The sequence below is a fragment of the Aspergillus uvarum genome (genome assembly GCF_003184745.1).
Source record: "Aspergillus uvarum CBS 121591 unplaced genomic scaffold BO82scaffold_68, whole genome shotgun sequence".
Lineage (NCBI taxonomy): Eukaryota > Fungi > Ascomycota > Eurotiomycetes > Eurotiales > Aspergillaceae > Aspergillus > Aspergillus uvarum.
In genome coordinates, this window is record NW_020291365.1 from 67,658 (window position 1) to 87,496 (window position 19,839).

At 54.1% G+C, this 19,839-nt stretch overlaps 7 protein-coding genes across 7 annotated transcripts; 5 read left to right on the forward strand and 2 right to left on the reverse strand.

Moving 5' to 3' along the window:
- Window positions 1–1,366: 1,366 nt before the first annotated feature.
- On the forward strand, window positions 1,367–2,793 carry BO82DRAFT_358265 (uncharacterized protein). The gene is made up of 2 exons (XM_025636238.1): window positions 1,367–1,957; window positions 2,051–2,793. Exons 1-2 carry the CDS (start codon window positions 1,747–1,749, stop codon window positions 2,668–2,670), a joined length of 831 nt encoding a protein of 276 aa, XP_025487629.1. The 5' UTR covers window positions 1,367–1,746; the 3' UTR covers window positions 2,671–2,793.
- A 407-nt stretch (window positions 2,794–3,200) lies between these two features.
- BO82DRAFT_293728 (MFS transporter) lies at window positions 3,201–4,828 on the forward strand (the record flags this gene model as incomplete). Its single annotated transcript, XM_025631799.1, has 3 exons — window positions 3,201–3,408; window positions 3,483–4,456; window positions 4,529–4,828. The coding sequence occupies 3 exons, from the start codon at window positions 3,201–3,203 to the stop codon at window positions 4,826–4,828; spliced, it is 1,482 nt and encodes a 493-aa protein (XP_025487630.1).
- Window positions 4,829–5,424: 596 nt separating this feature from the next.
- BO82DRAFT_423660 (putative NRPS-like enzyme) lies at window positions 5,425–8,799 on the forward strand (the record flags this gene model as incomplete). Its single annotated transcript, XM_025640254.1, has 4 exons — window positions 5,425–5,733; window positions 5,792–6,059; window positions 6,126–8,332; window positions 8,406–8,799. 4 exons carry the CDS (start codon window positions 5,425–5,427, stop codon window positions 8,796–8,798), a joined length of 3,177 nt encoding a protein of 1,058 aa, XP_025487631.1.
- A 1,849-nt stretch (window positions 8,800–10,648) lies between these two features.
- BO82DRAFT_319669 (subtilisin-like protein) lies at window positions 10,649–11,452 on the reverse strand (the record flags this gene model as incomplete). The annotated part of the gene is made up of 2 exons (XM_025632684.1): window positions 10,649–11,074; window positions 11,135–11,452. Coding segments are annotated over 2 exons (744 nt in total), but the record flags the coding sequence as incomplete, so codon positions are not given.
- Window positions 11,453–12,506: 1,054 nt separating this feature from the next.
- BO82DRAFT_293854 (ankyrin) lies at window positions 12,507–13,346 on the forward strand (the record flags this gene model as incomplete). Its single annotated transcript, XM_025631805.1, has 1 exon — window positions 12,507–13,346. A coding segment is annotated over one exon (840 nt), but the record flags the coding sequence as incomplete, so codon positions are not given.
- A 2,660-nt stretch (window positions 13,347–16,006) lies between these two features.
- BO82DRAFT_293860 (CVNH domain-containing protein) lies at window positions 16,007–16,420 on the forward strand (the record flags this gene model as incomplete). Its single annotated transcript, XM_025631806.1, has 2 exons — window positions 16,007–16,130; window positions 16,233–16,420. Coding segments are annotated over 2 exons (312 nt in total), but the record flags the coding sequence as incomplete, so codon positions are not given.
- Window positions 16,421–17,688: 1,268 nt separating this feature from the next.
- Window positions 17,689–19,341, reverse strand: BO82DRAFT_293814 (S-adenosyl-L-methionine-dependent methyltransferase; the record flags this gene model as incomplete). The annotated part of the gene is made up of 5 exons (XM_025631802.1): window positions 17,689–18,029; window positions 18,166–18,632; window positions 18,709–18,832; window positions 18,865–19,018; window positions 19,087–19,341. 5 exons carry the CDS (start codon window positions 19,339–19,341, stop codon window positions 17,689–17,691), a joined length of 1,341 nt encoding a protein of 446 aa, XP_025487635.1.
- Between the last annotated feature and the right edge of the window lie 498 nt (window positions 19,342–19,839).

A 19,839-nucleotide genomic window follows, 5' to 3' on the forward strand; every position in this document is an offset into this window, starting at 1 on the left:
TATTATACTCTGGTATCGGAAGGACCTCACCGTACCACTAGCTACGGATGGCGGGTAAGGCCCGAGCGGCAGGACCCGCTCATTTCCTGCAGGACACCCAGCATGACAGGGCTTCTCCACATTGAGCAGTATTGAGCTGCTGAGCAGGAATACAGTACAGTATAGTACAGTTCGTACTGTATCGGCGTTGTGCGTGTAACGCCTCGGTCCAGCGAGATCACATGATTTCAAATAGGACTACGATGATATAAACACCACGAATTCGTGTAGATTTCTTCCGTCCTCACCAATTTCATGAATCTCAAGGCATCAAGTTTTCCTCTTTGAGCCAGTAAATCTATCATTATTTCATCTATAATCGACATGCCGTACACTACCTCCCGAACTATATATAAGCGATGGCACTACGTCTCCCAGCCCACCATCCTCCACATAAACTCATGCATACAAACTCAAGATATGGCTGAATTAGACCCACTCCCGGTACCCACTCCTGGTACCCATCCAGCTCGACGCCTTCGTTCTGAATAAAGCCGGGTGCGGAAACCCGAACGAAGACGGCGCCCGCATCGGCCCCATCACCCAGCCCACCTACACCTTCCTGCGGTTCGACAACGCCGTCGCCCAGAGCGACGTGATGCCGGATGCAGACTTGCACAACGCCACGCCCGCCTCGAGAAATCCTCGCATGACAGATCTCGGCACCGGGCTGCCCCGGGGGAACCTCTGGGGAGTGTACCTGCACTGGACGCTGCCGCGAGTGTATCGGACCGGCGTGGCGACGGCGGCAAAAGAGGAGGAGCATGGGCAAGAAGGCGCTGCACCACCCCAACGATCCTCCTCCCAGTCCAAGTGCTTCGATGCGCCCACTCGGTGGCTTGTAATCCGCGAGCTGGCATTGGACTCCGTGAGACCCGTCGCCGCCGCATCGATTTCCCGAGTATGAGGCGTGGGTGGTCGAGAGCGACCACGTGTGGCACCTGGATGACATCCCGCTCGAGGCGGACTTCCAGATAGACGTGTCGCCCTTTGTGCTGGGCACTGCGGGCGAGCAGGTGGATGTGGCCGAGCAGGCCGAGATTTGGACACCCTCATCACGTATCTTGCCGCGCGGAAGACGGGGCACCGCGAGTCCGATGATGCGATTGGCCCGGTGGAGGAGAGCATTTCTGGCGCTGCAATCGCTACTCTATGGGCAGGATGACGGGATGATGGGTCAACGCCAGGCCGAGGACATGCCGTATCATGGCAACTTCTCGCCTGCGTCCGGGGACCGACGGTGCTTCCTTCCTTATGAGAGCAACGGCGAGATCTTCTCATCAACTACGAACCATTCCAGTTTGAGGCGGTGGTGCAGGTCGGTGTTGGGATTGGCTTTACTGCGGGCTGGGTGTTCCTGGCTTGGTCCGGCTTGCTCGAAGTCGGAGCTGAGCTGGCGCTCTGGGGCCCGCCGCTCGCCGGTTGCGTCCACATCGACTGCCGGGTGCACTCATTGTATATCACACTCGGTGAGTCCAGAAAGACCTTGGCGTTGCCCACCGTGCTGGGCTTCTACCGGGCCGTGTTTCAAATCAAGAGCAGGTGGAGGAAGCGGAACGAGTAGGAGATTACCAACGGCCCAGTAATGAGGCCCATCTTCGGAGCCCTGTCCGGCCTGGTCAGCCGGGATGAACCGGACAACGGTAATAATCAAGCCCACGACAGGCCCTGGACCGTCCGGGCAGGGAGCCTGTCTCTTCTTGTGACATGCAAGATCCTTTTCAAACCGTCACTGATAAGGACGAACGGACACTCCTCGAGGATGAGACGTCAATTTACGCCAAACCGATGCAGGGAACGAGACCCCTGACCTCCGAAGGCACTCTGACCATAAAGGCAGCAGGAAGCAAAATGAGAATGGACGATTGGCGACTGGAGAAGCATCTCGGTCCGGCCCCGAAGGTCCTCTGGGAACAATGTAATACTTTCTTGTCCCCCCCCTCTCTTTTCAGATGGAACATCTGCTCTAAAGCATTGCGACTCAATCCATACTGATAGGAAAATCTCCTAGACAACCCCGACAGCGACCCCACCCGCACCGGTCACCGAACCACCGGAGACCTCCTGGATGGCAGCAAGAGTGGCAATCTCCGGCTCATGACCGGATTCGTCCTGCGGGCGCCCAAGCCCCGGATGTCCGCGGACAATTCCGCGAAAGTCTTGTATTCAGACGCCCCGAGCGGGCTGAAGAAGAAGTATTTCCCGGAGACAACGGAATCGTCGGACGACTGGCTGCCGGGCGTCCGCAAGGAGGGCTCCGCACAGTGGGTGGATGTCCATAACACCTGGGGGGGGGGCGACAGGATCACGGCACAGGAGCCTGCGATTGCAGATGCAGAGCTCGAGCCTTCATCTGCGGTGACTGAAACGACCAGGGAATTATCCCTTACCGCAGAGGCTACGTCCCACACCCAGAACAGCTGGCAGGAAGAGACAGAGCCCATCGCGGTGCAACTCGTGGCCAAGTGGGAGGAGTTGATGCACTGGGGGCGCGGGGCTTTATCGAGGTGTGCTACGATGTCGGCGCAGAGGAATGAGCGGTTCATGCATTTGTTTGCGGATGCCCCTTCGATTTCAGTTGGAGGTCTCTCTGACGGTGAATTGCGGGATTCTTCTTCGAAGTCGAGTTGAACCATTGGGCTAATATGAGTGGCGTTGTCTATTGAGGGTTTCCTCGCGAGAGATGCAGAGCACAATGCCAGTATCTTGGAGGATATTGACAAGAGAGCAGAGTTAGAATTGATGATGCTGGATGAACTCAGCTAAGTGGCTGTTCCTCAAGTATATGGGATTGATATACTTGATATACTAGTAAATAGGATACTAACCCCAAGTGGGAAACCCTAACCGCGGAACCTCCGCGGGGGGGGGGGGTTTTCTGCTAAACTGGGCATGCCCAGTTGCCCAGTTTCAATATTGCCAGCAATTTCGGATGCCCAAGTCGTCGAGATCTAAGCGTACTACTTGAGTTTCTAAATAGTTCCATTATTTTTCACTGACTTTATGTCCAGTTACTGGGCAGGGCGGCCCTACAATCTGGAATGCCCAGCGCAACAGGTGACCTTTATTAAAAGGTCGCTTTGGCTATAGTCCTGGAACCTGAGTGATCTAACTAGATGACCATTTGAATTGTCACTCAATACATGGCCAAGCACCCCCTAATGGCAGACGGCGAGTTGGCGAGCCCTCAGCCGGACGTCTCGCCGTCCAGCGCGAAGCCTACAAGCCAGCAGCACTTCTACGACAAGGTCCTCCTCTTTCCTCCTCTATGTAACTCCAAGGAATACGAGCTGTGGAAGAAGTATCTCTTCACCGGGATCGTTTCCCTAGCTGCAGTCGCGGCACCGCTTCAAAGCAACATCTTAATGCGTGGGTTTTCGTGAATCTAACCTATATCCGATCCATCAATTTCAACGAAGCTGACTGAAACTCCACCCGCACAGCCGCGCTGTCGGAAATCTCCACCTACTTCCACGTCTCTCGATCACTGGTAAATCTGTCCGTCGCATTCTACATCCTGGCCATGGGGATCATCCCGCTCTGGTGGTCGGTCATCTCGGAGCTGTACGGCCGACGCCCGGTCTACTTGATCTCCTTTGCGATCTTCGTGGTGTGGAATGTGGTCTCGGCGGAAAGCAATTCGATCAGCATGCTGATTGTCATGCGGGTTCTGTGCGGAGGGGCATCGGCCTCGGTGCAAGCGGTGGGGGCAGGAACTGTGGCCGACCTCTGGGAGGTGGAAAGGCGCGGACAAGCCATGGGATATTTCTTTCTGGGGCCGATGGTCGGACCGCTGGTCTCTCCTATTCTCGGCGGCATCTTGACTGAAAGGTTAGGCTGGCGTGCCACTCAATGGGCCACCGTTGTCTACGGTGCCATTGTCTGGCTTCTCATTCTGTTTTGTCTCCCCGAGACCTCTCAGGCTGCTGCTCGCAAGCCACCGTCCTCGTCTCGCAGCAACCCAGAAGGCCCCAAGGCAATTCTGCAGCAGATCCGCCATATCTTCAGCATTTTGCTCGAGCCGTTCAAGATTCTGGCGTACTTGCAGTTCCCGCCAGTCCTCCTCACCGTCTACTACGCCAGTAGCACGTTCGCCTGCTACTATGCCGTCAGCATTACCCTGCAAACTCTCTTTTCCGAGGCCCCGTATTCCTTCTCGCCCATCATTGTCGGCCTCGTCTACATCCCTTGCGCCCTGGGCTCCATCGTGGCCTCCCTGCTGGGCGGCCGGTGGACTGACCACATTATGCGGCGACGGGCCAAATCTGCCGGAAGGTTGAATCTGGAGACCGGCCAGATCCAGTACCTCCCTGGAGATCGGATGGGGGAGAACGCATGGCTGGCCTCAGTGATGTATCCGGCGGCGGGGCTATGGTTCGGCTGGACGATCGACAAGGGCGTCTTCTGGCTCGTTCCGGTAAGTATCTATGCTTACAAGCATCGCGGTCATCGGGATTGTTGCTAATAACTTCTCTCAACTACCATATAGTGCATTGCAACGTTTTTCTTCGGTCTCGGAAGCAGCACCGTCTTCAGCATGACGTCGACCATGCTGACGGAATTGCTGCCAGGGCGGACCAGCACGGGCGTGGCGTTGAACAATGTGCTGCGCAATGCCCTGGCGTGTGTGGTCGTGGTGGTCATGCAGCCGTTGATCGATGCCATTGGGCCCCGGTGGATCTTCACTGGATTGGCGGTCATCGGCTGGGCGAGTATTGGGATTATCTGGTTGTTCAGAAGGAATGCGGTGGTATGGGCCGCTGCTATGGAGAGCAAGCTCGCTAGCTGACCCCGTTCTCTGCCTCTGCGGCATCTGTAGACTCAGGAAGTACTTGGAAGAGGATGAAGGAATTCAAGCATTGGGCGGGAGCTGCCGTTGTTCATAAGAGCTTGTTCTGGCATTGTGATTCCGTATTGGGTATTGATCGTCAGGCCGGGTGATGTTCATTCAACATAAATATGCACTGCATTGGCTGTACAAGCGATCTCCATCTACCCCGGCTCGGCAGCATTAGCCGACCCCGCTTATCTCGATGGAACTTTTATGCACCCGATCCTGTGGATAACCCGTGAATCTCAAGTTTCCGTGCCCGACTCTATGTCATTCCAAGCAATGATCTGCATTGGGGAGTCACAACAATGTGCTAGTAGTCGACAGCATACCACGTTAAGGGTTGGAGTCAATATACAAGATGGGAATATGGCAAACAAAGGAAAAAAGCCGCGTCTCACCTGTCTGTATCATAGCGCCGTCTCCCTCGAATTATTTAAAGATGGCAGGGGAACAGGAATCGATGCTCTCTTGCCATTGAACCAAGAACTTTCTTTTCCATTCCTGCATCCAAGCACAAAGCACCCTTCTTCATTAGACGCCGTGAAGCGACCATGGTCGGCGTCGCCAACCCAGCACCGGGCGCCTTCAACGCCCCTAGGAGGCTTCTCGTGACCCAAGTCGATACCATCGCAAAGCAATCCCCTAATAGACGGTTTGGTCTGATCCCCAATGGCACCGAAGTCGACCAGGGCTTCCGTGAAGTGACGTTCTGGGATCTTTTCCGCGCAGTCAATGCCATGTCCTGGTGGATCGACGACACTCTGGGCAAGCCGCAACCGGGCGAAAAGATCGCGTATCTGGGGAACAACGATGTGCGCTACATCATCTTTATGCTGGCGTGTCATAAGACAGGCTACACGGTTTGTTTTCCCTGGTGCCATTTCAGCGCGTGGGTTGCGATTGACTTTTTCATTATAGATCTTTCTACCCTCCACTCGGCTATCGGATGAGGCATATAACCATGTTCTCAAGGACACAACGTGTACGCATCTGCTTTTCAGCCGGGAGAAGTCTCCGATTGCGTCCAGGTTGAGAACATTGGACTGGAAGATGCAATTCCAAGAGGTGCCATCTGTAGCGGACATCCTCAGCAATGGAAGTGGCACGAGTCACTTTGAGTTCTCCAAGACCTATGATGAGGTGGTGGACCAGATTGCTTTCATCATCCATAGTTCTGGCACAACCGGTACGTAGGAAACGAAAGGACAGGAAGAGATTCCGTGGAAGAATCTCAGAGCTAACGCTGGAGCAGGTATGCCTAAGCCTGTGCCTCTCACCCATGGCTTCCTGGGTACAATGGACTTTGCCGCACTGATCCCAATGCCTCCGGGGCGGTCTTCCACTTTCTTCAATGACCTGGCCTCCGATGATCCCCGCCCCAAGGACCTCGTTCTTTCGTCCACGCCGTATTTCCACTTGATGGGGCTGACCTCGTTCTTCGAATCCATCTTTCACAACATCCCTTTCGTTGCTAGCCCTGAGAGGCTACTTTCCGTGGGGTTTCTGATCGATCTAATTCGCCACACGAAGCCGACAGTCACGATTCTTCCACCTTCAATTCTGGAAGACATGAGTTGTTCCGACGAGGCTCTCACGTGCCTCAGCACTCTGAAGTTTGTTTGCTATGGTGGGGCTCCTCTTGCTCCCGAAGTGGGCGAGAAGCTGGCTCGATGCACCCAACTACGATCGGCCATTGGGTCTAGCGAGATGGGCATCATCTGCTCCATGGTGCCCGAAGGAGAGAACACCTGGGGATATTTTGAGTGGAATCCCTCCTATCAGATTGATATGCAATCCATCGGGGACGGGTTATACGAGCTAGTCATACCACGGGTGGAGCATTCTCTCGTGATGCATGGAATCTTTCACACGTTCCCGAATCTAAAAGAGTATCGATCCAAAGATCTCTACACGCTTCATCCAACCAACCCCAAGCTCTGGAAGTATCATGGACGCTTTGACGATGTGATTGTGCTCAGCAACGGAGAGAAGCTCAACCCGATCTCGTTGGAGAAGATTATAGAGGGCCATCCTTCTGTGCATCGGGCTCTGCTTGTCGGTCAACGTAGATTTCAGACATGCTTGCTGATTGAGCCAGATTCTGATAAGGTTGCCACTCCTCTCGACGAGAAGGCCTTTATCGACGTGATTTGGCCAGTGGTACAGGCAGCCAACAAGACCGTTCCTGATTACGGCCAGATTGTGAAAACCATGATCCGCCTTTCATCTCGCGAGAAACCCTTCAAGCTCACCGCGAAAGGTACCACACAACGACATGCCGTGAACAAGGATTATGCCGAAGAGATCGAGGAGATTTACGCGGCCCAAGACAGGCAACTGGTGATGGACCTGCCATCAGCGATCACCCCAGACACTGTCTGTGGGTATCTACAGAGCGTCATCTGCAAGCTTACTGAAAGACAAAGCATCGATCCCAGTGATGACCTCTACAGCATGGGCCTGGACTCACTCCAGGCAATCCAGTTGAGCAAGATCCTAAAGACCTCGGTCTCCTCATATAATCCCGAGTTGAACACCGAGCATCTCAATGTTCAACAGATCTATGCGCACCCAACGGCAGAGGGCCTGACTAACCTGCTGTTGGAGATTCTGGACAAACCATCGAGTCCAATCGCTACTGTTTCTCGTTCTGAAAAGATTGCGCAATTGATTTCCAAGTATACGAATGATCTTCATATTCGCAAGTCTGATGTCCTTCCCCAGCTGCCCGCGCGATCCACTGTCATTCTCACTGGATCCACCGGATCTCTGGGCAGCTATATCCTTGACGACTTACTGCGCAATCCTCAGGTGGCCAAGATTTACTGCTTCAACCGCAGTGAAGATTCACTAACGCGTGAGAAGAAAGGCTTCCTGGAAAAAGGACTGCAGACCTCACCGCTGGATGATCCGAACAAGGTCGAGTTCCTCCATGTCAGCTTCGGAGAAATTCACTTTGGCCTCTCCGACCGACAATACAAGGAGCTCCTCGATACGGTCGACGTGATCATCCATAATGCATGGAAGGTCAACTTCAACCATCCCGTGTCCTCCTTTGAGGACCCGCATCTGAAAGGTGTTCGGGAGTTCGTGCGCTTCAGCCAGGAGAGCCGCTACCGGGCCCATCTCGCCTTCGTCTCCTCAGTCAGCACGATTGGGGCCTGGAAGCCCCGCGATGGGGTCACGGCTGTCCCCGAAGTCCGGATGGAGACAGCAGACGCCACGCTGGAACAGGGATACGGAGAGTCCAAGTATATCGGGGAGAGCATCTGCGTGGAGGCGTCGAAGAAGGCCGGCGTGCCGACTAGTATCCTGCGGGTGGGACAAATCGCTGGCCCGGATACTCGACTGGGCGTGTGGAATCCGCACGAGTGGATCCCCTCCTTGATCAAGACATCCAAGGCGACGGGCAAAGTGCCGTCTGATCTCGGGGGGTACCCCATCGACTGGGTGTCAGTGGTACGCACCTAGCCCTACCTTCCTCTACTATCTACCCCAACCGTAAGGACTGCTACTGATATCATCGAACCAGGATACTCTTGCGAAAATCGTGAACGAACTCGTCCTCGGCCGCAGCGCCTCGCTCGCGGAGACCCGCAACGCAGTCTTCCACCTGGTCAACCCATCCCGGACCACCTGGGCTTCGCTCGTCCCCGCGATCCAGGAACGATACCCTGTCCAGCCCGTGCCCCTCGTCGACTGGGTCGCCGACCTGGAGACCATCCAGGATCCCTCCGATCGCGACGTGCAAGACAAACCCGCGCTGAAGCTCCTGGCTTTTTTCCACGGTCTGGCAGACAATGCGGATGTCTTGTCCGCGGATATCAGCGTCGAACGGACTAAGAAGGGGAGTGAGACGATGGCATCACTGGGCCCGGTGTCACCGGCGCAGATGGCCAATTGGCTGAATCAGTGGAACTTTTAGGGTGAGATTGTGGGAGTTGATTAGTCGATTCACCTCGCAATCGTTACCGATCAGGGTAAGACACATCAGAGCTTTGAGAGTAACTTCACAGATGGATTGTGTCCTACCGGGATGAAGACCTGCTCAGGTAGCCCATTTAAATAGAAGCCTTCCTTATTCAAGTAGAGTACACATCTTCACAATGCTAAATAGATCTACGAAGGCATTATGGCCAGAGTTTCGACGGCCAATTATCCTCTTTCGGGAATCTGATGTGCTGTGTGAAGCTTTTTCTACCCCACCGTTCCATACAACAGCCCCCTGCGGACACAGGATGCCGGACTTGGTGGAGGCGCAGCTGTATTAGTAGATATGTGGGCGGGTAAGGCAAGATTGAAGTGGGGTGAAATAGAGATTCTTCCCAAAACATATTTCAAAATTCTCCAAATCAACCATATGAGGGCCCCATCACCATTGATACATATGCCTCCATATCAAGGGGCAAGCAAAAAAGACAAAAACATACAACAGAAGGGATTCGCTGGTGGTCACCCACCCAACTACTAACCTCCCGGCGTGTGGCTTGAGTACGGCTGAGCGGACGGGAAGCCCTATTTTCCACACCCTGTGGTCGTATGTGCTGACACTAACAGCTCTATATATTCAAGTGAAGCCTCTATGTTCGAAGATTCTTTTACGCCTCAGTGGGATTTGATGTCAAATGCTTCCGTATCGCACCCTCAATTCTTGCTAGAATGTTTACAAGTCTGCGAGAGATGGAATAGGGAGTGTACCACTGATCAGAAAGCCTCTAGAAAGATCCGATATCATAGAGAGGTCAGCAGGTAGTGACTTACAGAATCTTGTTTACAGAGTTTGCGTTAGGCGGATGCGGTGGAGGGAAGAAGATCTTGGCATAATTTCGGGTGGACACATCACGAGCATAATTCGATTGAAGCATGAATAGGACTCTTCCCCCCACCCACCCTTTGCTCTACCCCTGTGTGTGTCATTCGGCCCTTGATACGTGTACATACAGGATCGCTCATCCTCCAACGACACACTGAACTGAGAAAGCGAAAAGGCTGACGCCAGAAGCTCACATTGTTTAACAACCCGTGGGGTACATGCGGAGGTTTGGTATGTCGCGAAGTTAAGAAGAGGAACCCTTCGCCAAAGCGAGATCGGCGTGAAAGAGATCAGAAATTCTATGAGCATACTACAAGGTAGCGCGGGAATTGTGGAGGACTGTACGAATACATGAGTCTGGACTACGTTGATCTCAACAGGCATCTTTTGACACAGGCATGGGAAGCTGAGCCCTAAATCAGGACAACTAGCCAGCCCGTAGGGTCGGGAGTCCCGGCCGCAGAAGCTTGGACGTTTATCCCCACCCATCCTTCTGATGAAAGAACGGACTCGGTACGTATACTGACACAATGAGAAAGGCAATGTCAAGGAGATTGATCTGTAGAGACAAATTGGAGGTAGACGGGACGGCTGAAGCCTGAGAGAGAATCCCAGTACTTATGTATATCTCGACTCAGTCAGCATACCTAAGGGCTATCTATTCCTTTTTCAAATAGCCCAAAGCCTACGACTTGTCACGGTCGAACTGTTGACGATGGTGGCCATGAGCTGTTGGAGCCTCCGACGAGTATCGTCTGTATCTTCCACTTCCCTTTCATTCCAAACCATGCTCCTAAACTCCCCCGAAAGTGGTCCGCAACCTGGAGGAACTTGTCATTCCCACCTTTGGCGAGGTTGTCAAACGCCACTTTCATCTGCCCAAGCTTTCGGAGTTGGTCCCGATACGGGAGCACCGGGTCGCAAGTACCACTGGTAGTCCCAGCCTCGGGGGCGGGGCCGGTCAACAGTCGCTCACAGTACAGCAGAGCGCCAGCCAACCCGGCCGCGAGCGCGGTGGATACCGAGCTGCCGTATGGCCCGGCCTGGGGGTGGGTAGTGGAGCCCGATTGGGAGGAGGAAGAACTCCTCCTACGCGGCAGGGAGACATTCTCGCCCGGTAACAAAAAGCAACAGGCGTCCTTCGAGACCCAGCCGAGCCGCTCCCCCGTGACCGTCGACGCGCCGATCTTGATGCAGTTATTATTCTTCCCGGGATAGGTGTTGTCGCGGACCTGGCTGCCCTGATCAATGGCGGAGCAAAGCATGATGATCTGGTTCTTCTCGGCCCGGCCGATGGCGTCATTGAGATCCGTCAATTCTCGGCTGGAATTGATGGACCAGCTCATTGAAATGATGTCGACGTCTCGATCGACGGCCCAATTGATTGCCTGTGTTTCCATCATCAGGGTCTAATGGAGGGAGGAAGGGGAGGGCGTGTGGTGACTTACGTCCGTCGCAGACTCGGAAGTAAACGAGCGTCGTCCATCGGAACGGTCCACGGTCTCCAGCTGAGCCACATAAAGCTTGACCACTGGGCACACGGTGCAGATCAGATGCGCCACCAGCGTTCCGTGACTCCCCGAAGGAACGTAGTAGGCTCCCCCGCGCTTCCCGTAAACCTCGTCCAAGACCAAGAACGAGTCGCCCGCGCCGAGCTTGTTGTTGAAGATGTCTAGCCCGATGTCGATGCCATCGTCAATCACCGCAATCTTGATAGGCTCCATTGCCGGTGATGCCGATCGGAGAAACTCCCCAAAGTGTGTCATGCGTTCTAACCATGGATTTCGCCTGCCAAAGAAAGTAGAATACGAGTCAGCAAGAGAAACCAGAATGCACAGCTGAGTGGTATTGTCGCTCACTTCGTCATCGAGGTTAGCTTTTCTCGGAACCCGGAGGCATAGCTTTCCTTCGTGCTATCAGTCGTCCAGTTGAATTCCAGCTTGGGTTTGTCTTGTTTCCCTCGTTTAAGTCGGTGCTCGAAGAGTTTCATATATTCTTCCAATCTTGTTGGACTTTTGAGACCCTGCAAATCACATTAGAATTCACATTGGTTTCTTGGTCAACTCGGTAATCGGCCATGGCGGGTTTTTCTTCGCTCCGGTTTTGTGGTCAGGATCTTCTTACCTCTCGCACGTAAAGATGAACCTTCTCCAACTTTATAAAGAGGGATCAATGTTTGTATTTGACTGAAGGGAGTGTTTGGGGATACAAGGATGGTTGAGGAGGGGCCGGGAGAGGGTAGCAAAGAGCGGGAAACCCTACATTGGGAAACCGGGCAAGGCCGTCAGCGCTCGACCAACCCAGAAGAACTGCATTGTTGCCCGATGAATACAGAGACACTTCCCTTGCAGTTTCCAGAGCCACCTTGGCTATGACATCTGTGCACAGATCGATCTTCTTCCAGTTCCAAACCTCAACTTTCAAACCATCGAGACATTCTTCGATGGATTCGTCTGAGTGTGGTGGGTCCGTATCATCGATTACAAGCACCATGAAACACCCCTCCATGTAGCCGCCAAAAGCCACCTCTGGTCCCTTGTCAACCTCCTCGTAGATCTCGGGGCTGAGGTAGACTGTCAAGATCACGATTCTATGTCTGTGCTGCATCTGGCTGCAAAGTCTGGATCGGAGGGCGAAGAGGCAGTCAGGTATCTGCTGCATCCTGTCGATGGGGAGACGATCTCTGACAACGGCCTCTCCACTGCTTCCACAAGAGCAGACGCAGACCTGATAGACCATCAAGGATGGACGGCTCTCCACTTCGCGCACGATTCACCTGGTATCACGTCGCTCCTGTTGAAACATAACAATCTGGAGCTCATGGAGCAGAGGAAATCCAGCTCGACCCCGTTGATCCTGGCAGCTGGAGCCTCCAATCTGGAGGTTGTTAAAATGCTCCTCGAGGCCGGCTGTAGCTGCAACAAGCGTGACGAGACCCAACAGACCGTCCTACACAGGGCTGCGTCGCTGGAAAACTTGACTATCGTAGAGGAGCTTCTCAATCGTGGAGCCGAGATCGATGCTGTCCGAGACGACGGGGCTACAGCACTCAGTCTGGCTCTAGAAGCGGGGAATCTCCAAGTAATCTGGGCCCTGCTCAAACGGAACCCTGACCCGAACATCTGTGCAAAACCACGAAAGTCACCACTTTATCTGGCCTGTGAACTGGCGACTACTCCTGTTGTTTGGCGACTGGTTGAGCTGGGAGCTATCCCCACTGTTGCTGGGGGTCCCTTCGGGACTCCATTACATCTGGCCGTGCTTCGGGGGGAGCTTGGTTGCATCTCACTGCTCGCTCGCGATGATTCCCACGATTGTATGGTCCGCCCCTTCGGGACTCCGCTGCACACCCTGTATGCCATGGCGGGATATACACACAGGGAAAATCTGATCCAAACCTCCAATCTTCTGTTGGACAAGGGTGCCAATATCGACCGTCAGGATTATTGGGGAAGAGCGCCGCTCATACTCGCATTGCTGCAAGACTGGATCCCTATCGACCACCTGCTGACTCGAGGCGCACGGCTGGACATTCGGGACGGGATCTCGGCCACTGCACTTCACTACGCGGCGCAGCTACGGCGGTTTGAAGAGGTCAAGCAGCTCCGTCTCAACGCGGCAAGCGTCGAGTGCGTGGACGATGGCGGGCGAAATCCGCTGTACTGGGATGCATTAGCCCAAGAAAACGTGGCGGACGACCTGTGCGAGAAGCTTGAGCTGTTGCTGAACGCGCCGAGCGGGGATGCTAGGCGGCGGCAATTACGATCCATCGTCGTCCCACTCGCTGCGCGAGGCTTCAAGCACACGCTAGATACTATCTTTGGTGGCGATTTGGTGAGCTGCCAGAAACAAACGTCTCGCGACTCCTGGCTTGTCCATAACATAGCCCGCGTCTCGGGGCACCGCGCGCTCGGGGAGTTGCTCCACCCAGGCGCTGACCGGGCTCTTCTATCTGAGACGCAGTTAATGTCACCCTCAAGGTTCAGCACCTTTGACCGCAGCTGTACGAATTCCAAGTCGAGTGATGGAAAGACGGCAACGCTATCCGGTATGTTCCTGATTCAAATCCGCAGAAAAGAAATAGTACTTCTGTTTCTCAGACCCGATCAACTCAATTTTGCAATCCAGGAACCCCGTTTGAGTTCGGTGATATACTCACTACCTCCGTTCGTGCCGACTATTACATTCCATTTACCATCTCGATGTTCTATTTCGAGATCAATATACCACAGAGCCCTGAGTCACCGTATGCCCCGTTCTTCTCGGGTTTCGAATCACCCTTCGAGATAAATCTCGCTAACCTTTTGTGTCTTCTGTTTTTCTCTTGCGTAGTGTTCTCAGAATCGGCCTGTCCAAGGAACACGTCCATCCCGACAAGTTTGTCGGCTGGCAGAAGGACTCCTGGGGATATCATGGCGACGATGGTAATTTCCACATGGCCGGTCGTCACGACCTACGGTCCATGTTATGGCGCCGGAGACGTCGTCGGTTGTGGGTATGACCGACAGTCGCAAATTATTTTCTTCACCGTGAACGGTGAGAAGCAGAGTGAGTCTCCTTGAGGTGTCTCTGGTCAATCTCGAGGCCGGGAGGGGGCTTTATCGCATCAGATTACGCCGTCATTCAGGACTGGCTTGCCGTCTGGGGTTGTGACTTACTGATGTAGCATGCTGACAAGCCTTTTGCTAGGAGACGTAGCAACGGCGGTGCGCGGTCAGCTGTACCCGACCGTCTCGATCCAGCGCCAGGTGGCCGACACACATGTCGTGATCAACTTCGGGCCGGATTTCCAGTTTGATATCGCCGAGCTCGATCTGCTGTCTGTCTCTGTGAGTCAGGGTATGCAGATCTACGATTCTGACATGGAGAGATAGAGACAAGTTTGGGCCAGAGGGGGCGCGGGGGACGGTATGTGTGATGCTTGCAGGGTGTGGGATTAGGGCCTGGCGCGAAAGCACGCATCATGTCTTATTCCCAACACCAAACGCCATGCCTCACAACCGAGCAGGCAGACGCTAATTATACTCATAAACTTGATGGAATGTCAATGATCTACAGAGTGACTTGATCTGATCGCCAGATTGACCGAATAGCGTGTCCCCGGTTCAGTGAGGGACGCATTTGCCGTACCAACCCAGTTTCGCGTTGAATAGACATGTATTTGAGGATGCGGTGCCAGTACCATCAGCGCAGACAACAAACACAACCAGAATTTGATTACTGGCAGCACAAAGAAGAAAAAACATACAACAGAAGGGATTCGCTGGTGGTCACCCACCCAACTACTAACCTCCCGGCGTGTGGCTTAAGTACGGCTGAGCGGACGGGAAGCCCTGTTTTCCACACCCTGTGGTCGTATGTGCTTGGATCAGCGGTTCAAAATCAAATCAAACCCGTTGTTGTATCCTATGTATGAAGAGAATCCATTCCTGAGTTCAGGCGATTGACACCGGCAATCCTGACTTTCTCTTGCTACCGGATTGTACCGGCATTGTATCTGAAATACAAGTCTACACAGTAGGGATCTCCCTATACTAGGTATTATACTAGGGGTTCTTAAGGCTATTATAGGGAAGGTGTTACTGTTTAGTTCCAGAACCAGACTCCAATCATTCACCCCTCTCTGCCACTGGAAAGTGCTGCATTAACAATTATCTTGTTCTGTCTTCAACCAGTGACGCCTGTCTGTGGTTCCCGTTTGTACGAGTTGGCCCCGTCGTTGACTAGTACCTAGGATTCCCATTGAGGCTCGCTACTTGACCTCAGGGCCATCAAGTACTTCTCCTTGAACTGCCCTGAGCGACTGTAGGGGACCAGATGAGTTCCTTAGTCAAGACCACGTAGACTGATCGATCGATACCAATGAGGTGATTGCCGCACCCCAGACCCACCGGCGACCTGCTTCATTTTGCCCGATGTGGGGAGGATTTGAGGAAAAGTAGATCCGATCTGACTCTTCAGTAGTTCAGCAGGATTTCATTCCAGCCACTCAGTACGCGCCTCACGAGTGCTGTGCAACAGTGTTCAGCCTCTCAGCCCTCTTCAGCTCCTGAATGGGGCCCGTCCCAGCACGACGTGAGACCGCAATGGCTATCTTCGGCCCCCTGAAATGACCCGTTTGAAGACGGAATCCGGATGATGCGAGCAGTACTGACCGACAAAGGGCGGGGGCTGCTCACTGCTGCAGTGGGTACATAAAAAAGCTCTGAAGCCCCTTGCCCCAATTGTCACATTTTCCATTCTTACCTTCTGATTCCTCCCCAAATTCTCAACCCATAACCACGCCGCGCCCCCGGCCATGTGCAATCATAGAGACCGGCTTTCAAAACTCCGCCATGCACATGCGCGTGGAGAGAACGATGCTCCGCGCCCGACTTCGCACTGAGGATAGCGACTGGCGCGACGCCGAGATCAAGCTGAACCAAGTTATTGGCAACAACGACGGTCCGTATGCCCCCAACGCTGAACTCAGACCTTCTGGCCGGCCCCGGGCCAGTTTTTCCTACTCCAGTTCCCGGGACTAACCGCCCCGTGCAAACCCAACAGGCTGGTTCCAGTGGGGTGGCAGCGACCTCTCCGAGTCCACCCGCGAGTTGCGGTTGAGCATCGAGGGTGGGGCCTGCTTGCCCATCCTCCGTGCGGAGCTTCGCGACGAGCACGGCAACTGGAACACTCGCAATCTGAACCTGGGCGAGCGCTTGATCAATCGGAATGGTCACTTTGAACTCCGGTAGTTTGTGCAGCAGATTGTATTCGAGCGTGACGGTGGTTGGAATATGAGCCACAGTATTCTTCTTTTTTTCTCTCTCGTCATTCTCCAAGTGCCAACTCAGTTGTACCCAACCTATCGTGGGAAGAGCAGCGAAACGACGTTAGGAGGGTGGGGAATCGGATCTGGAGGGTCTGAATGCTCGGAAAGTAGTCTACGTGGAAGCAGAATGGAACGAAAGGATTATCAAGGTGAAGTAGACTCAACTTTAGTGGCCGATCAATAGATCGACCTGATACTTGATCATCAATGGTATAAATTACCACGTCTGGGTTAGCGTCCTGCAGCCCCTCTGGGGATGAAAAGGTGGTAGGCTTATACTTAAATAGAATCACCTTAGACTGTAGATTAGGATAGAACTGAAGTTTTAGTACAGAAGCCTGAGTGTAAGAAACAAAGCTTTGAAAACCATACAATCACGTATATATTTATACTAGATGGTAAATATTACCGTTGATGATTATAAGGCTCTACAGGAAAAGCAAGCTTGAACGATTTTAACTTTGTGATCTTACACAAAGAGAGATAGTGTGTAGTATAGTCTAAGGGAATTGTGAACGGCACTCCTCCCGTTACGCGAGCACTCCCACCATTCTGTACACAGTACTAGTTGCATTCGCGGCTTGGCTTCGCGGTCCGTGCTGCAATTCAACAGTTGTGGATTGTTCGACCCAAAGTAGTAACTTAGTAAGATCCTCGACCCCAGAATCTCCCACTCTCTCGGATGACCGTCTCGGATGGAACCGCAAGGCGGGCCCCGGGCTCTAGCAGGCCCATACCTGGTAGTACCTGATCATGAATGTTGTCGAGCATGGTGCTAAGTGAGGTCAAGAGAAATGCCTTCTTCGACTTCTTCCCGACGCTGGAAATACAAGCAGACAGTGGTCAAGCCATGCCCATGCCTGCTCACCGGGGGGGGGGGTTTCCTGATACTCCGGCCCTCAACCGAGCGGGCCGCGTCTCTTAGGGCTAAGTCTGAAACAATTTGCACAGTATCCTCATCCACGTACCATACAGGACAGGGTTTAAAGCATATGAGGGGCTGCCGCCATCCCGAATGAGGCTTCTCCAACTGCCCTCGTGAATAACCAAACAAGCGGGACGCGACGTCAACACGCAGAGAAATTCGCTACACGTCGAAAAATGAATACAACAAACCAGGAAGACGCAGAGACGCCAGACCAGAAACAAAGACCACACCAGACAAAAACCCCATTGCCCCGAAGACAAATCTCAATTCGAAACAGCCTCATCGCCGCCCACGGCGACCTCACACTCGATCAAACTCTCCGACCACCGATCCGCCGCCCAGATGCGGAGGATGCGGAACCCGGCCGCGTGCAGGAGGCGCGTCCACTGCGACTCGGTGCGCTCTGCGCCCGCAAAGTCCGCCAGCATCACGAAGTCCAGCCCCGTCGCCTGCCACTGCGCGCCGCGGTCGGGGATCACGTTCTCGTTGATCAGCAGCCGGCTGTATCCCGGCGTCATGACGGCGCGCAGCGGGGCCAGGATCTTCTGGCAGATGGCGTCAGGCCAGTCGTGCAGGACTGAGTGGAGGAAGTATGCTCTTGCTCCTGTTTAGGAATGGGTGTTAGCTTTATCTTCTCTTGCTGCTTTTTTGGCCCCTTTTCTGTCTTGTGCAGGAAAAAAGCAGAAAAATAAAAAAAAAAGAGAGAGAGAGAGAGAGAGAGGGAGGAGAAGGGAAAGTACCTTTACAAGGCTGCTCCGTGAAGAAATCATGCGGCATGCATTCGATTGACTCATGCAGCTGGCTCCCCACGACCTCGGCCAGGACGGCGGGCTGGTCCTGCAGGATCAACCGTCCCGGGGTGTTGGGCCACTTGGCGCGGAACTCGGCCAGGTCGTGGCCCTTGCCGCCGCCCACGTCCACCAGCAGGATCTTGTCGGCGATGTCTGTCGTCGTGTCAGTCAGGAGGCGCTCCTCGACCGGGTAGAAGTCCGGGTCCATCCAGCTGGCGCGGCCTTGATGGTAGATGGACATCAGGTTGTTGAACTGCGCGCTGAGGACCGGGTCTTGGCCCACGAAGTTGAAGAAGGCGGCCTGAGTGTTGTAACCGAGTTGGAAGGGGCAGTCGAGGCCGTTGGCCGGGTCGCGATAGCCCGTTTTGCGGAGGAACTCTGGAATCGCGGTGATGGCAAGCTGGGTGGTTCGTGTTCTACGGGATTAGGGTTAGTCGGATGTGCCCTGGGAGATTGCAGGTGACGGGAGGGGGTATTCAGGGACAAGCATACATTGTGGGAAAGGCATCGGCGTAGCGGGTGCGGGTGAGCGTATGCGAGAAGTTGTTGCTGGTGTATTCGTCCTTGCTGGTTTCAGTGACAGCGTGAATGGCGTTGAGTTGCTTCATGATTCGTTCTGTAGGGAGTTGCCAGAGTGATTAGTGGTACGGAAGAGGTGAATAGGGCGGTACCTACGTAGCAGGACGATGTCAGCGCCGGTAGCTGTCGCCAGTTCGGCCACAGACATCGGTCGGTCATTGTTCGAGAGATACCGGAAGATCCCGAGGTCGATGGCTGTCTCAATCACGGCGAAGCCGGTAGTCTGGGTGAAATCCCCCGTCAGCTTGTCTAGGGGCAAAACGTACGGGCGCGGAGAGGCAGCGAACTCACGTTTCGCCAGCAGTATCGGAAAATGGTCTCGCGCGGCGTCTCAACGGCTGCTAGAAGGGCATCGGCGGCTTCCATCAGCTGGAGTCGTGCCCCGGCTTGGCCAGAGGTAAAGGCCTTGCTTAGCAAGTCGATCTTTTGGGCTAGACTGGCGACCTTTTCAGGGGCCATGGGACTGACGGCGATACGATCGACATCAACACCATTGGCCACATTGGGACCCGAGACCGGCGTAGGAAGTCCGTTGGATTCTACCATGGCGAAAGTAGAAAGGAAGGAAGCGCAAAGACAGAGTTGAGAGGAATCTCAAGGAAGAATGCAGGCATATCAATTCTCTTTTCCCTCCGCCCGGGGATAAATAGTCTCCGAGGTGCTCCCGTGCCTTGCTTCAATTCTTTTTTTCGAGGCGGACGACCGGAGACTCCTGGTCTACCCGACATAAGTCCATTTCGAGAGATGAACTTGGGACGGGGTATAGTCAAGGTACTAAGTACTGTAGTGACAGTGTGAGCTAAAACCTCCGATTGGATGTAGGGCAGACCGTGTCTCATATGCGCTCCACTCGGTTCCACTGCTGGAGGATCCGGATTGATGGTCCGGAACGCCATCCGCGCCGCTAGCCACCTGCAGCCTGCAGGCAGCATGGCCCGCTGTTTCCGGGTCGGAAGGGCCGCGGCACGTCCCACGATTCCGACCCGTGCCACAGGGAGGACGTGCCAATGCCCACGGTTCCCTATTTTTCGAAGCACAAGCCGC

What these genes read in the sequence shown, in the direction of transcription:
- BO82DRAFT_358265 (XM_025636238.1), top strand. Translation starts at nt 1,747, where the DNA reads ATGCAAGATCCTTTTCAAACCGTCACTGATAAGGACGAACGGACACTC. An exon ending in GAAGGTCCTCTGGGAACAAT is followed by an intron (nt 1,958 to 2,050) that starts GTAATACTTTCT and finishes AAAATCTCCTAG; the next exon opens with ACAACCCCGACAGCGACCCC.